Source organism: Convolutriloba macropyga, chromosome 8 (genome assembly GCF_964194025.1).
Source record: "Convolutriloba macropyga chromosome 8, txConMacr16.3, whole genome shotgun sequence".
Taxonomy (NCBI): domain Eukaryota; kingdom Metazoa; phylum Xenacoelomorpha; order Acoela; family Convolutidae; genus Convolutriloba; species Convolutriloba macropyga.
Window position 1 is genome coordinate 21,713,534 of NC_134475.1, and position 16,393 is coordinate 21,729,926.

Genomic DNA, 16,393 nt, shown 5'->3' on the forward strand with positions numbered 1-16,393 from the left:
CAAATCATAACATATATTGCAGGAGATAGCAAACAGAAAATCGACTGTTCCGTGGCTCGTAAATAGACAAGCGATAGAAATGTAATATTCAATATCTGTCCAAAATCAACATACAAAAACGTAGTTGACAGATTGCCAGAAAATAGCCACAACAGCTTCGTAGATCTGCAGTCTCAACAAAACAGTTGACAGACCAAAAAAATTACTCTTCTCATTAAAGGATGATGTTATATTTTGATTGAGAATCTGCATACGTTATTTCTGCCTCTATTAGCTACTTTCAAATAACCTTCATTTAGAGTGACACACATTCACTTGACCTTATCTCTTTGAATTAACGTGAATGAAAGCCAATTTCAAAGTGAGGAAGTCAATTTTGAGTTAAGTCACAATTTACCAAAACTTGATCACGCGAATGAACAAAAACTCGGTCCACTAAGAGTGAGAAATGACGTCACGCACGCACTTCAGTTGAAATTGCATGAACGAAAAGCAGATTTTAAGTGGCTGTGACGTCATTTGGTCGTAACAAAAATCTTGACGACGAAATAAAAAGAAATGGAGAAGGCCAAAAATAGCCCACATATCGCCGTGAGGCCATTAGTCAAAACATAGCCGGCAAACTGCTAGAAAATGTCCGCCTTTGACCCACTTGACGCACATTGGGATTGGAACAGAAAAAAATAAGAGACGGAAATTGATAGAATTTTTCTTAGCGTGTCACAATTTTTTTACTTAGCGTGAAAATTCTGCATATTCGGTTAGATTCCCGGCCGATTGCCGGAAAATAGCCACCATTGATTCCAATAAGGATGATTGGGATTGAAATAATAGATATTGAAAAAATAAGATTTTTGTACAAAAACATTTTTTAAGTCCGATTTATATTGATGGCATTTCGTAGTTGAACATACTTCTGTTTCTTAGAGAGAGGCTACAGGGGCTACTATCAATACCAATAAGCATTAGAGAGAGGTAACTTATACTTACAGGAACGACGTTCAAATAGCGGGCAACTAAAATTGGGCTCTATGGGTTTATCCCGTTTCTATTTCTGACTTCAATTTTTATACTGACTATGTCCATTTTGAATTGGTTTGCTGAGCAACTGATGTTCAAAATCACTTCTAGCAGAATGAGAGAAGAGAGAACCTAGCCTAGAGAAGTCAAAAATATTTCATGCAAAAGGTTGAATAAGCGGCAAAATGAGGTAAAGCGGAACATTTTTCTGTTCGACGAAATAAAAAAACATAGCAGGACAAGTCCTGACGAACAATTCAAAGAATTTTCATTGACTCAACCGAAAACTAGACCTAGAACGGACTATGAATGGATTGGAAAAACCATTTAGAAAAAAAATCCGATCCAAAAAATCGAAAAAAACAGTAAAAATCAAAGTGAAATTGCCGCAAGTGAACAAAAAACCAATAGCGAGAAAGCGAATTTTTGTTCAAACACCATTTTCTCACTCTCATTTAAATTTAGAGCAAAAAATTTCACGCCGCAAAACTACTCGCTTTTTCGCTCTACTTCCTGTTTTGGCGTGACCAAAATCACTACTCCAATTTGACTTCAAAAATCATGAAAATATGTGAACAGATCTTTAAAAAAAGACAGCGCCCCAATACAATTCAAATTCTTTGAATTGTAAAAAAATGGGAGCGCTATAATAGCCGGCTGAGAAGATGAGGGCGGCTATTAATCACACTAAATTCAGCTTCTAAACTGAAAGCTATTAAGCATAATACTAATGTCAGCTAGCAATCGCTTTAATGAACTTTGATAACCTAATGCACTATGAATTAATGACCGGGCTTTATATGCTTATCCTCTTTTTGATTTTGCTCTTTTGACGTTGACCGTATTCACTACATTGCGTAATTCAATACGTGAAAGAATTTAAAATTCATTGGGCTGAAACAGTGATTGAGGTAAGTCAGAAGTTAAACGTGAAAATCGTGACTTATTTAAAACGAAAAACGGGATCAAAAGATAAAGCGAAATAAAAAAACATAGCAGGACAAGTCCTGACGTACAATTCAAAGAATTTTCTATGACTAAACAGAAAAAAACTAGACCTAGGACGAACTAAGAATGGATTGGGAAAACCATTTAGAAAAAAAATCAGACCAAAAAACCGGAAAAACAGTAAAAAATCAAAGTGAAATTGCCGCATGTGAACAAAAAACCACTAGCGAGAAAGCGAATTTTTGTTCAAACACCGTTTTCTCACTCTACTCGACTTCACTCCACTTCCTGTTTCGGCGTGACCAAAATCACTTCTCCAATTTGACTTCAAAAATGAAAATGTGTGAACAGATCTTAAAAAAAACATAGCCGGAAGAAACCCGGAAGCGACTCGAAGCGTCAAAACTTCATTAACAAAACCGTAATTGTAACGGAAGCAGATACCTTTTGTATAAAACCATTAACTCACTACCTCTCCAGGTCTGCTCTAAAAATTGGTGAAACTTAAACCACTGCAACCAAGAGAATTAAAATGCAGCAAAATTTTAAATTATAGAAAACGTTTGGTAACGTTACAAAATCGGAAATAATTAAGGTGGTCAGAAAACTGATAGTCAGAAAAAAGCTGACAAGGTTATCAATTGCCCTCAATTAATTCATGATTCTAATGTGAACATGGTTGCGAAAGCAAACGGCAGATAATAATGTGAAAAATTAAGTTAAATCTTTTCAAAAGAGAAAGCTCAAATTTAAGAATCAGAAAACACATATAATGACACCTAAAACATCTTTAATGACACTTATAATCACTGCAATTAAGACAAAAACAACACACACTTGTCCTTGTTGTACATACGCTAGACAACGTGATTTCATACCAAATCAAGCATTAAATTGATCATAGAAAAGACATAAGCAGCAGAAAAATAATCAAAGGCAAAAAACCGTTTAAATTATTACCAAGACCGGAACAAAGTTGCAGTAAATAGTCATAAGTAGAAATTTTGGAAAATGCTTGCTATCAAACTTTCAGTCCTGCCTTATGTTGAATGAAATTAATTGCAAACAAAGAAATGACAAAAATCTAAGAAAAAGCTGAACTCATTCATTTTTAACAACTGACAAAAATCAATATACCGAAAATATAAATGTAGGTGCCAGGCCAAAGCTAGAATGATACTAACCAGAATGTGAAGAATATTGGTACAATGTAAGCAACACCGTAACAAAAAGACATTCCTGATTTTTGAAAGTTAAAAATCTATTTAAAAAATTCAAGAAAAACGAATACATTTCATTGTTCAACATTCAAGACATAGAAAGGATAACTAGTCATCCGATACATAGATCTATCCTCCTGAAGATAACAAAAAACAGATTTCATAAATACGAAACGTTGAAACATTTTGCAAAAAATATGGTCAAAAAACTTTTAAGACTGCATTTATGAAGAAGTTTTTACTGTTTTTCAAAAACTTAACGCCAAAAAATGATTGAATTTTCATTAATACGAAAGTAAAGTCCCTCATGTTGCACAAAAAGACAATTTCCAGCAATTACAACCAAAATACAAACAAAAAACTGAAGAAAATCGGAAACAAAACTCAAAATCGGATTAGCATATGTACAATTTTATAAAACAAAATTACATCGAGGTAGAAAGGGGCCTTGAGTATATGAATTATCAAAGAGAAGTTGCCATATTAACTGATTTTTGACAAAAATACGAAGAAAAAGATCCAAAAAAGAAGAAATTAAAAGAAAAAAAGCCAAAAATTAAATAAAAAATCAAGAAACATGCAACAATTTTCCACTTGAAACGCATTTTCAGTCTCTGCAAAGCACTGTGGCATCAATTTCCGAGGTTGGCATTTCGATATAGTATCGAATAAAATTTATTTCTATAAGAAACCAAATTAAAAGCAAAAAAATGGACCACTTAGACAAAAAACGGCTAAAACGGTTATCTATATGCGCCATTCAGTCAAAAACTACTTTTCAAAGTCAAAAAGTCATTCACTAAACGCAGCGCTTGATCAAAAAACTTCTCTCGCTTAGCGAAAATCTGTTCATCAAGGCAGCTTTTCTCACTTTCGCGTTTAGGTCAAAATGCCGCGTGAACAAATCTACTTCCTGTAAAAAAAAGACCGAGAGAAAACCAATACTCCTCATCGAGTCGTAAAAAAACCAAGAGAAGGCCAATAATAGCCCCAGCTATTGCTGTGCGGTTATTAATAAATCAACACTAACCTCTTCTCTGACGTGAGTTCGTTTCATAGTCACCAAAATCATAGGCACTGTTTCCTCCATTATTGTTATTATCATCATCATTATCGTTATTTCCGTTAATAGGCAAGTCATAATAGGTTAAGAAACTTGTCTAAAGAAAAGCGAAAAACTGCAAAAAAAAATAAGAAAATTAGTTCAATTTTCGACACTTTTCGTCATATTTCTAAAAAAAAATGCTTCTTATCCACAAAACTGTAACCACGTGTTAACTAAAAATTTCTCAAGTAATAGGGGTATCTTCAATATCCATTTGAGGCAGTAAAAAAACAATAATAAAAAAAATCGTAAAAATTAGCCAAAAATCAGCAAAATACATGAAAAACGTCCCAATTAGCATAAAATTCATTTAAATTTTCAGAAACCTTCAAACCACTACCAAACCCAGTCTAAAATTAAAAGCAAATCATAACCAAACCTCTTAACCGAAAAAAATTGAGAAAAAACTGCTTTAATATGCCGCACGTGAACAAAAAATTTCGCCCGCTTACAGAATTTTTTTCACACATCAATTTCTTGCTCTCTCAAAAACAGCGGTATGAACAAAAACCACTCTCTTTTCGCTCCGCTCTTCACTTTTATTCAGCGCCAAAATCACTCCAAATTTTTTCACGCGTTTCATTTCCCGCTTCAAAAATCACTCCAAAAAATTGATTAAAAAAGGACTTCTCCAATACTCCTCTTCGAGTCGTAATAAAAAGACAGCGCCCCAATACAATTCAAATTCTTTGAATTTTAAAAAAAATGGGAGCGCTATAATAGCCGGCTGAGAAGATGAGGGCGGCTATTAATCACACTAAATTCAGCTTCTAAACTGAAAGCTATTAAGCATAATACTAATGTCAGCTAGCAATCGCTTTAATGAACTTTGATAACCTAATGCACTATGAATTAATGACCGGGCTTTATATGCTTATCCTCTTTTTGATTTTGCTCTTTTGACGTTGACCGTATTCACTACATTGCGTAATTCAATACGTGAAAGAATTTAAAATTCATTGGGCTGAAACAGTGATTGAGGTAAGTCAGAAGTTAAATGTGAAAATCGTGACTTATTTAAAACGAAAAACGGGATCAAAAGATAAAGCGAAATAAAAAAACATAGCAGGACAAGTCCTGACGTACAATTCAAAGAATTTTCTATGACTAAACAGAAAAAAACTAGACCTAGGACGAACTAAGAATGGATTGGGAAAACCATTTAGAAAAAAAATCAGACCAAAAAACCGGAAAAACAGTAAAAAATCAAAGTGAAATTGCCGCATGTGAACAAAAAACCACTAGCGAGAAAGCGAATTTTTGTTCAAACACCGTTTTCTCACTCTACTCGACTTCACTCCACTTCCTGTTTCGGCGTGACCAAAATCACTTCTCCAATTTGACTTCAAAAATCATGAAAATGTGTGAACAGATCTTAAAAAAAACATAGCCGGAAGAAACCCGGAAGCGACTCGAAGCGTCAAAACTTCATTAACAAAACCGTAATTGTAACGGAAGCAGATACCTTTTGTATAAAACCATTAACTCACTACCTCTCCAGGTCTGCTCTAAAAATTGGTGAAACTTAAACCACTGCAACCAAGAGAATTAAAATGCAGCAAAATTTTAAATTATAGAAAACGTTTGGTAACGTTACAAAATCGGAAATAATTAAGGTGGTCAGAAAACTGATAGTCAGAAAAAAGCTGACAAGGTTATCAATTGCCCTCAATTAATTCATGATTCTAATGTGAACATGGTTGCGAAAGCAAACGGCAGATAATAATGTGAAAAATTAAGTTAAATCTTTTCAAAAGAGAAAGCTCAAATTTAAGAATCAGAAAACACATATAATGACACCTATAACATCTTTAATGACACTTCTAATCACTGCAATTAAGACAAAAACAACACACACTTGTCCTTGTTGTACATACGCTAGACAACGTGATTTCATACCAAATCAAGCATTAAATTGATCATAGAAAAGACATAAGCAGCAGAAAAATAATCAAAGGCAAAAAACCGTTTAAATTATTACCAAGACCGGAACAAAGTTGCAGTAAATAATCATAAGTAGAAATTTTGGAAAATGCTTGCTATCAAACTTTCAGTCCTGCCTTATGTTGAATGAAATCAATTGCAAACAAAGAAATGACAAAAATCTAAGAAAAAGCTGAACTCATTCATTTTTAACAACTGACAAAAATCAATATACCAAAAATATAAATGTAGGTGCCAGGCCAAAGCTAGAATGATACTAACCAGAATGTGAAGAATATTGGTACAATGTAAGCAACACCGTAACAAAAAGACATTCCTGATTTTTGAAAGTTAAAAATCTATTTAAAAAATTCAAGAAAAACGAATACATTTCATTGTTCAACATTCAAGACATAGAAAGGATAACTAGTCATCCGATACATAGATCTATCCTCCTGAAGATAACAAAAAACAGATTTCATAAATACGAAACGTTGAAACATTTTGCAAAAAATATGGTCAAAAAACTTTTAAGACTGCATTTATGAAGAAGTTTTTACTGTTTTTCAAAAACTTAACGCCAAAAAATGATTGAATTTTCATTAATACGAAAGTAAAGTCCCTCATGTTGCACAAAAAGACAATTTCCAGCAATTACAACCAAAATACAAACAAAAAACTGAAGAAAATCGGAAACAAAACTCAAAATCGGATTAGCATATGTACAATTTTATAAAACAAAATTACATCGAGGTAGAAAGAGGCCTTGAGTATATGAATTATCAAAGAGAAGTTGCCATATTAACTGATTTTTGACAAAAATACGAAGAAAAAGATCCAAAAAAGAAGAAATTAAAAGAAAAAAAGCCAAAAATTAAAAAAAAAATCAAGAAACATGCAACAATTTTCCACTTGAAACGCATTTTCAGTCTCTGCAAAGCACTGTGGCATCAATTTCCGAGGTTGGCATTTCGATATAGTATCGAATAAAATTTATTTCTATAAGAAACCAAATTAAAAGCAAAAAAATGGACCACTTAGACAAAAAACGGCTAAAACGGTTATCTATATGCGCCATTCAGTCAAAAACTACTTTTCAAAGTCAAAAAGTCATTCACTAAACGCAGCGCTTGATCAAAAAACTTCTCTCGCTTAGCGAAAATCTGTTCATCAAGGCAGCTTTTCTCACTTTCGCGTTTAGGTCAAAATGCCGCGTGAACAAATCTACTTCCTGTAAAAAAAAGACCGAGAGAAAACCAATACTCCTCATCGAGTCGTAAAAAAACCAAGAGAAGGCCAATAATAGCCCCAGCTATCGCTGTGCGGTTATTAATAAATCAACACTAACCTCTTCTCTGACGTGAGTTCGTTTCATAGTCACCAAAATCATAGGCACTGTTTCCTCCATTATTGTTATTATCATCATCATTATCGTTATTTCCGTTAATAGGCAAGTCATAATAGGTTAAGAAACTTGTCTAAAGAAAAGCGAAAAACTGCAAAAAAAATTAAGAAAATTAGTTCAAATTTTCGACACTTTTCGTCATATTTCTAAAAAAATGCTTCTTATCCACAAAACTGTAACCACGTGTTAACTAAAAATTTCTCAAGTAATAGGGGTATCTTCAATATCCATTTGAGGCAGTAAAAAAACAATAACAAAAAAAATCGTAAAAATTAGCCAAAAATCAGCAAAATACATGAAAAACGTCCGAATTAGCATAAAATTCATTTAAATTTTCAGAAACCTTCAAACCACTACCAAACCCAGTCTAAGATTAAAAGCAAATCATAACCAAACCTCTTAACCGAAAAAAATTGAGAAAAAACTGCTTTAATATGCCGCACGTGAACAAAAAATTTCGCCCGCTTACAGAATTCTTTTCACACATCAATTTCTTGCTCTCTCAAAAACAGCGGTATGAATAAAAACCACTCTCTTTTCGCTCCGCTCTTCACTTTTATTCAGCGCCAAAATCACTCCAAATTTTTTCACGCGTTTCATTTCCCGCTTCAAAAATCACTCCAAAAAAATTGATTAAAAAAAGGACTTCTCCAATACTCCTCTTCGAGTCGTAATAAAAAGACAGCGCCCCAATACAATTCAAATTCTTTGAATTGTAAAAAGAGCGCCTAAATAATAGCAGTTGAGAGGCTGACGGCGGCTACTAATCATTAACATCATCTGTATTGACATAACGTAACTACTAGGAAGAAGAATACCTGGAAAATTTTCTTCCATTTGGGTGAAGAGATCAAGGTCATCGTCCTCTTTGCCCGAGGTAGTACACGTGTCAGTAGGGTTGTTATTAGCATTGTCGTTTGTGAGAGTTCCTCTTTTCTTCCTACTAGAAGCATTCTTCTTCTTTTTTCTACTTTGTTGGACTGGTGGTGCACCACTGTTACAGTTGCTAATTTGAGCACTACAACACAAATTTACAATTTTTAGTTTAATTCGGACAAGCAACTAGCCTAGATAGCATCAGTTGTTTTAGCGCCTTCAGTGAACTCATTTGAGAGAACAAAAAGGGCAACAGGAACAGAACACACTTCGAGATCCACGTGTTCCATGTAACACTTGTTAGGTTCATCGAAACAGCATTTATACATGTAATCTAAGTAAAGTTTATTCTGTATCGTAGGCAAATGAAACTGTGTTTACCTTTTGGGCAGCGCCGAGGTAGGAACTAGTTGATTATTCTTTTGCGCGGCTGGGATTGGAGGTGCGACTAAAACACGTTTTAATGTCACCAAAACTGCAGCGGCTTAAACAAACTTTGTACTTTTACCTCAGATCAAAGCTCCGCTTCAGATTGACGACGCGAAAAACGTTGACTAACTAGTAGCCATTAACGCGGGCTAAATTGTAATATTAAGATTCAAAGATCGCTAAAAATTAAGGTTTTATAGCCCACCGCTAGAGCGTCTTGTCTGCTAGGACTGGCTGCTTATAATTAGACTGCGTTTTTATCAAGTATCGTACTAAAATTCTTCGCTTAAAATCATTCAGAGGGTTCCATTCTTCTCTCACCAGCAACAGCAATAGAGCGTTGATTTTCTCTATACTGGCAGCCGATCACACCATCAGCATCAGATACTGAGGTTTCAGCTAGTCTAGTTTTCGGCGAGCTGTATCCGGAGTCGTTATCCGCACCGCCTCCCGTCGTCACAGTAACCACAGGTATTTCACTTCCATGGGGAACATTTGACTCATGTCGGGCTGCGAGTGAAGCTGTTTTCCTTTTATCGTTTATGCTTCCACTCCCACTGATTCCGTCTTTCTTATACATGGGCGAAAATTGGACAAGTGTTAAGAATGCCAGCCTCGTTCCGAAATCTACAATACAAAAATGAATACTGTAATGCATTAAAAAAGAGCAGAGGTCATACACGTTCTATTCCCTCAAATGCCCAACAATTTATTAACAATTGAAACCGTACGTACAGACGCTACAAAAAGCAGCCTCACTAGTATGCTAACTCCTACAGCTTGCTACCAAATATCGTTGCAAGTTCTATTTTTAAAAAAGTATCCAAAACATAGCCGACAGATTAACGGAATAGCTGCGCAATTGACTTGCGTGCCGTATAAATAGAAACCGACATACAGTGATCGACGCCGCTCAAAAAGTTATGTAAAAAGCATTCATCGATAAATTAAAAAAGCTAACTAAAATTCATTTCGCAGAAGCCTTTTTATTAGGGACCTTTATAACACATACGAGTTCCCTTGACCTTAAACTAATTCAAATTAAAGTTAAATTATTAAGTGCAAAAGTTAATTTATTGAGTGAGGTAAGTCGCCTATGATCAAAATGTAATCAAGCAAATGAACTAGAAACTTTTGCCAGAGAGAGTGACAAATGACGCCACGCACGCAAAAACATTAGTGAGAGGAAGAAGCCATTCAGAAAACTTTTTCAGCTTTGCAGTGTGATCAAATGTAAAATAAAAAACGCTTCAGACGACGAAACAAAAAACGTAGCAGGACCAAGTCCTGACGTACAATTCAAAGAATTTTCGTTGACTAAAAAAACTGGACCTAGAACGGACTATGAGAATTGGGAAAGCCATTTCTAAAAAAATCAGATTAAAAAAATTTTGAAACAGAAAATCAATGTCAAAAAGCCGCATGTGAAAAAAAACCACCAGAGAAATAAAAAATTTCGTTCAAACAAAAAACTAGGACTAGAACTATTAATTGATTAGGCAAACCATTTAGAAAGTCCGGTCCAAAAAACTGAAAAAACAGTAAAAATCAAAGTAAAATTCCCGCATGTGAACAAAATACCACTAGCAAAAACGCGAATTTTTGTTCAAACACCGTTTTCTCACTCTACTTTAATATTAGAGCAAAAAAATTCACGCCACAACCGCACTCGCTTTTTCGCTCCACTTCCTGTTTCGGCGTGACCAAAATCACTACTTTGACTCAAAAATCCAATTTGACTTCAAAAATCATGAAAATGTATTAACAGATCTTAAAAAAAGACAGCGCCCCAATACAATTCAAATTCTTTGAATTGTAAAAAACAGCAGGATAAGTCCTGACATACAATTCAAAGAATTTATTTTCATTGACGAAAGAAAAAATAGAGTGGACAAAGAATAGATCGGGAAAATAATTTGGAAAGCAATCCGACCAAAAACCGATAAAAACCGTTAACAGTTAATGTCAAATTGAGGCCTGTGATCATAGAACCACCAGCGAGAAAGCGAATTTTTGTTCAAACACAGAAGCGAATTTTTGTTCCAGCACCGTTTTTTCTCACACTGCTTTAAAATTTCAGTTACAATTATACGCCACAATTCCACTCGCTTTTGCGCTTCACATCTTGTTTGGAGTGACAAATCAATACTTAATTTTGATTTCAAAAATTATGAAAATGAGTGAACAGATCCTAAAAAGACAGCGCCCCAGTACAATAGAAAACCACGAGCCTGAATATATCTACGCTCAAATTACTGCTTTGCAGCAATAAATTTATTGTAGGCTTTTGCTTATTTACATCTTAAAATAACACCTATGGAGATTTGAAGATGGCTCACAAATATTTTTGATTGGCCACCTAAACGCAAAAATTGATGAAATGACAAAGTTTAGAAAACCTAAAAATTCCCAAAATTCACTGCTAAATTGTTTCATTTTTTGATACTGAGATCTCCGGAACCAACTCTTGTCCAAATCTCAAAAACCAGCTTGCAGGCTATTAGGATCCTGAATGGACAAAAGGAGGCAAAAACTGGGTAACACTTTAAAGTAGCAAATGAATTACCAAAATTGCCCAAATTCTGGAAGTTTTTTAAGGTCTCTAAACACTATTTTCACGTTTTTGTTAAATAGCAGTTAGTCTATCCACTACGATCTCAACTTGATTGGCCCATAAAAGTAATAAAACCCCGAAAAATTAAATATCGAACTTTTTGTGTTTAAGTTGGCCTTACTATTACATATAACTTAAATGAAAAATATTATTACATGCTCAAAATCTCTATGAACTGTGTTGTAATCAGCGTAAACTCAAGACCGCATAATTGTCAAAGGACCGTATAATTGTTAAAAAATCGAAAAAGGGAACAAAAACAAAAACAACCGATTAGCGTCTTGCAAATTGCTTTCAAACGACCAGCGAGCGGTTGGCTTCTGTATTAGCCGGCTAAGGTTTAGGGATAATAGCGCAAGGGGTGAAGCGATTGGGGTAGGGTTGTGGACTAGAGGGTGGTCCAAATCGGTATGTTGGGAGGGTGCACGGGGGTGACGTGTGGGGGATTGGGGTGACTGAGAACTGCCTTTTACACAATGCAATTTCCTCCTCAAACAGTTTCGAAGGGTTTCGTAGTAGTACCTGTTGATCTCGTTTTTGAGGACGAAACGTCAAATGAGTCAGACGAAAAATCGTTTAAGCAAAATATTGCATCAAAAAAGACCAGACGACTAAAATAATTGCTACAAACGTCGTTTGAGAGCATTTCTTGCTAAATTAAAAAAAAAATTAAAACCATTAAATTATCAAATCATTGAAATAACAAACGAGGGAAAGAAAAAAATAAAATGAGAAAAATGAAACCTGATAACCAACTCTTAAAAATTTCCAGATTCTCCAGAACTATTATTTTTGAAAGACCGGGTGATACAGTTTTTGTTCAATAAATGAATACCACATGATAGAAAAAATGCATCGGGTACATAACGAGAAAAAGAGAACAAAAGGGAAAAGAAGAAGACTCAAAATGTGTTTAATTTTATTCCCGATATTCTCAAACTAACAAAGTCCGTAGACCTTAAGCTCTCCGTACACCTGGTTAAAAATTCTGTTCAATCCGTGACATGCCATTTGTTGGAAAAGCTTTTCAAGGCCAATCTAACTTTTAATTGTCTCCTCTTTAGTATCATAAACAAAAAACAACATCTTTCATGAAAACAACATTAAAAGGAGACCAGTCAAATCAAAAACTCATCAAGACCAATAAAAGAACTAGCTTCAATCAAAAATATTCCCGAATACCATTCATAATTGAAGAAAACAAAATCTGCTAAAAAAGCATATTAAACGGAAAACTGACAAAATTAACTCAAAATTGCATCTAGAAGTCTTACAAAATTAAAACAAATCAAGTTTTCAAAATACTTATTGATACTTTGCGAAAACCAATCCGGCCGAAACAAATTAAAAATAAAAAGTGCTTTGAAAAAATTTTTCGCAGCAATTTTTCTCGCAATCTTTTGAAAGTCACGAAAAAACAACAATTTCTCTTTTCAGCATTCTTCATTTTGTTCAACAACAAATGAAAGTCTAAATTCCGTTACATGAGGCGTCAAAAATTACACGCTATTTTAGAACCATTAGACGAATTAAAAATACAATTACTCTTCTTCGAGTTGCACAAAATGAGGGCGACAAAAAATTGTCATTTCAGTACTTGAAGGCCGTTATTAAAAATTAAAAGATTGCCGGAAAATAGCCACGATAGACGCTTGTGGCCTTCCATAAATTGAAACAACTAAAGAAACAAGATAGGCAGACTGACCAAAAGTCCTTTAGTAGACCACTAGATTTTTCGGGATAGGTACGTACTGTCATTTTTATGATACACATACGGTCTGTAAGGAAAAAGCCCTAAAGGAGCCGTTTCAAAATTGATGTTCGAAATTAAAAACTTAAGACTAATACTCAAGAATTAGGGCATATAAGTTTAGCACTACTTAGATGCTCAATATTGATCTTTAACTAGTAAATGTTGATAAAAATATAGTGTTCCTTAATGTTTCAATATTTACACACTTAAGTTCCTTAAGTGTGTTCAGAGTTCATTTTTTGAGAGAGGTAAATCACGCAATCAACTTAAAAGCAGATATGACGTCACGCAACTGCAAAGCAGTAGAAGTCACTGAAGTCATTGAAAAAGTCAGGGTAAGACAAAAAAAAATCTGTTAGACGAAGTAAAAAAACATAGCAGGACAAGTCCTGACGTACAATTCAAAGAATTTTCATTGACTTAACAAACAACTAGACCTAGAACGGACAATGGGTGAATTGGGAAAACCATTTCTAAAAAAATCAGATAAAAAAAACCAAAAAAAAAACAGAAAATCAATGTCAAAATGCTGCTAGGGAGAACAAAAAACCACTAGTGAGATATGTAATTTTGATTCTAACAAAAAAACTAGGTCCAGAATGAGCTGTGAATGGATTGGGAAAACCATTCAGAAAAAAATCCGATCCAAAAAATCGAAAAAACAGTAAAAATCAGAGTGAAATTGCCGCATGTGAACAAAAAACCACTACCGAGAAACCGAACTTTTGTTCAAACACTGTTTTCTCACTCTACTTTAAAATTAGAGCGAAAAAAATTCACGCCGCAAAACCACTCGCTTTTTCGCTCCATTTCCTGTTTCGGCGTGACCAAAATCGCCACTCCAATTTGACTTCAAAAATGAAAATGTGTGAACAGATCTTAAAAAAAAGACAGCGCCCCAATACAATTCAAATTCTTTGAATTGTAAAAAGACAGCGCCCCAATACAATTCAAATTCTTTGAATTGTAATTAGGAGCGCAATAATAGCCGTCACTTGAGAAGTCAAAGAATGTTCTAGAAGAAAAGCGCAAAATGTTCAAGCGAAAAATTTGCAAAAAAAGACCAGCACGTTTACAATAATTGCTATGAACTTCGTTCAAGAGCAATTAATAATTTCTCAGTATTCAAAAATACACTATAGAAATGTCTCCATTTGATGGACTTTCGACTTTCTAATTATTCCAATGAACACTTCACGCGGAAAGATATGGATCGCCTATTGTAATGATCGCTTAGGACCGTATTCCTTCTACTGTTCAAGAGATCTCAAATTTTTGTCAGTAGTATATTTCTGATATGAATTAAATGAAATGGCTCCTGACAGAACAACAGCGACATAAGTGACGTTCCACAATCGTTGTTTCAATTTCATTAAAACACCATTTTGTTTCAAACGCTTCTTTGAGCCAACTAACGGCTCCCAATAAATTACCAGCGGCACAACTGGCCTGTACAAATATCCGAACAACCTCTAAACTCAATTGTGGACAAATTGCTTTCTAAATTATGTATTTGTTCGCGAATATCAATGTTGCTGCCAGTACTAATTAATCTGTTCTTTTCGAGCATCTAACAGTTAAGTCAGAATGAGAGGACTCTATGTTGATATTATAAAAACTTAATGTTGCGGTAAGAATGCCGGGGAAAAGTCTAATAGAGGCTAAGTGACGCCATATTGTTCAAAATAAACACAAGAAGTTGGGTTTCCTCCTCTCTAACCACCTCTTATTAGCCAAATGAAAGACGTCGAAACAAGCTAGCATAGCAAAACACTAATAATTATTTCAAATGAAAATATTTTATAACTGTCAACGGTTCACATCAACATTTGAAATTGTGCACACTGCTGCTCTCAACAATATATTAAACAAGGCGTTCAAATATTGTCATTGCGTGGTTTCAAATATTGACAACTTGGAATCAATTATTATCCCACATCTTAACCTCATAAAATCAAAGTGTAAAATTAGAAACGATAACTCCGGTCAAAATGGATATACACGACTGATGTCAAAAGAAATTTTGTCAATGGGATCTCATGTCTTCCCAATCATCACATGCATGTTTTAATTGCTATTCGCCAAATGTCCACAACATTTTCGCCTAATGGCTACAAAAAAAGTGTTAGCCTAATCGAGTTTTCGCCCAACATCCCATCCCTCAAGACAGACTCAAACGTACCCCGCTAACTCCATGAAAAACCTCGACCGATTCCGATGACCCCAATTGTGATCGAAAGTGTAGAAAAGAATTTAAAATTGACTGTTGTTAAATCAAATATCAGATATAAGAGTTAATTTAATTGGATTTTACAGTCAAGTGTACTCCTTTTTAAATGAGAACAGAGAGTGACTAGTAGCAATGCCAAAGAGCATTAGAACTGGTCGCTAAGTTACCAGCATCAAAAGGCAGGTTTCTATTTTTAATTCAAATTTTCGACATCGACCCAGTTCATTTCAGGTTGCTTTTCTGCGCGACATCTCTTTAAATTCAGATTGAGCAGAATGAGCGACGACCATAACTAAGAAAGAGAAATGATAAACTCAAAATGCAGAAAAATGTAGAAAATTGTCAAGCGAAACATTCATTTGACGAGGTAAAATACATGGCTGGTGCCTAAAATCTGTTAGAAGAAGTAAAAAAAAACATAGCAGGACAAGTCCTGACTTAAAATTCAAAGAATTTTCATTGACTACACAAAAAACTAGACTTAGAACGGACTACGAGTGAGTTGGGAAAACCATTTCTAAAAAATCAGATAAATTAAAAAAAAAACAGAATCAATGTCAAAATGCCGCATGCGAACAAATGAACACTAGCGAGAAATTGAAATTAAGTTCAAACAAAAAACTATGCCTAGAATGAACTATGAAGGCATTGGGAAAACGATTTAGAAAAAAATCCTATACAAAAAATTGAAAAAACAGTAAAAATCAAACTGAAATTGCCGCATCTGAACAAAAAAACACTAGCGAGAAAGCGAATTTTGGTTCAAACACTGTTTTCTCACTCTACTTTAAAATAAGAGCGAAAAAAATTCACGCCGCAAAACCGCTCAATTTTTCGCTCCACGTCCTGTTTCGGCGTGACCAAAATCAC

At 34.5% G+C, this 16,393-nt stretch overlaps 1 protein-coding gene across 2 annotated transcripts in view; it reads right to left on the reverse strand.

The window, feature by feature from the left end:
• The window catches only part of LOC142344584 (uncharacterized), a 58,433-nt gene that overhangs the window by 22,596 nt on the left and 19,444 nt on the right, over positions 1 to 16,393 (reverse strand). For both annotated transcript variants that reach the window (XM_075396367.1, XM_075396368.1), the window contains 3 exons: positions 9,248 to 9,553; positions 8,879 to 8,945; positions 8,440 to 8,639 (listed from right to left, as the gene is read on the reverse strand). In XM_075396367.1, coding sequence (XP_075252482.1) covers positions 8,440 to 8,639; positions 8,879 to 8,945; positions 9,248 to 9,553 — 573 coding nt within the window. The remainder of the gene's footprint in view (positions 1 to 8,439; positions 8,640 to 8,878; positions 8,946 to 9,247; positions 9,554 to 16,393) is intronic.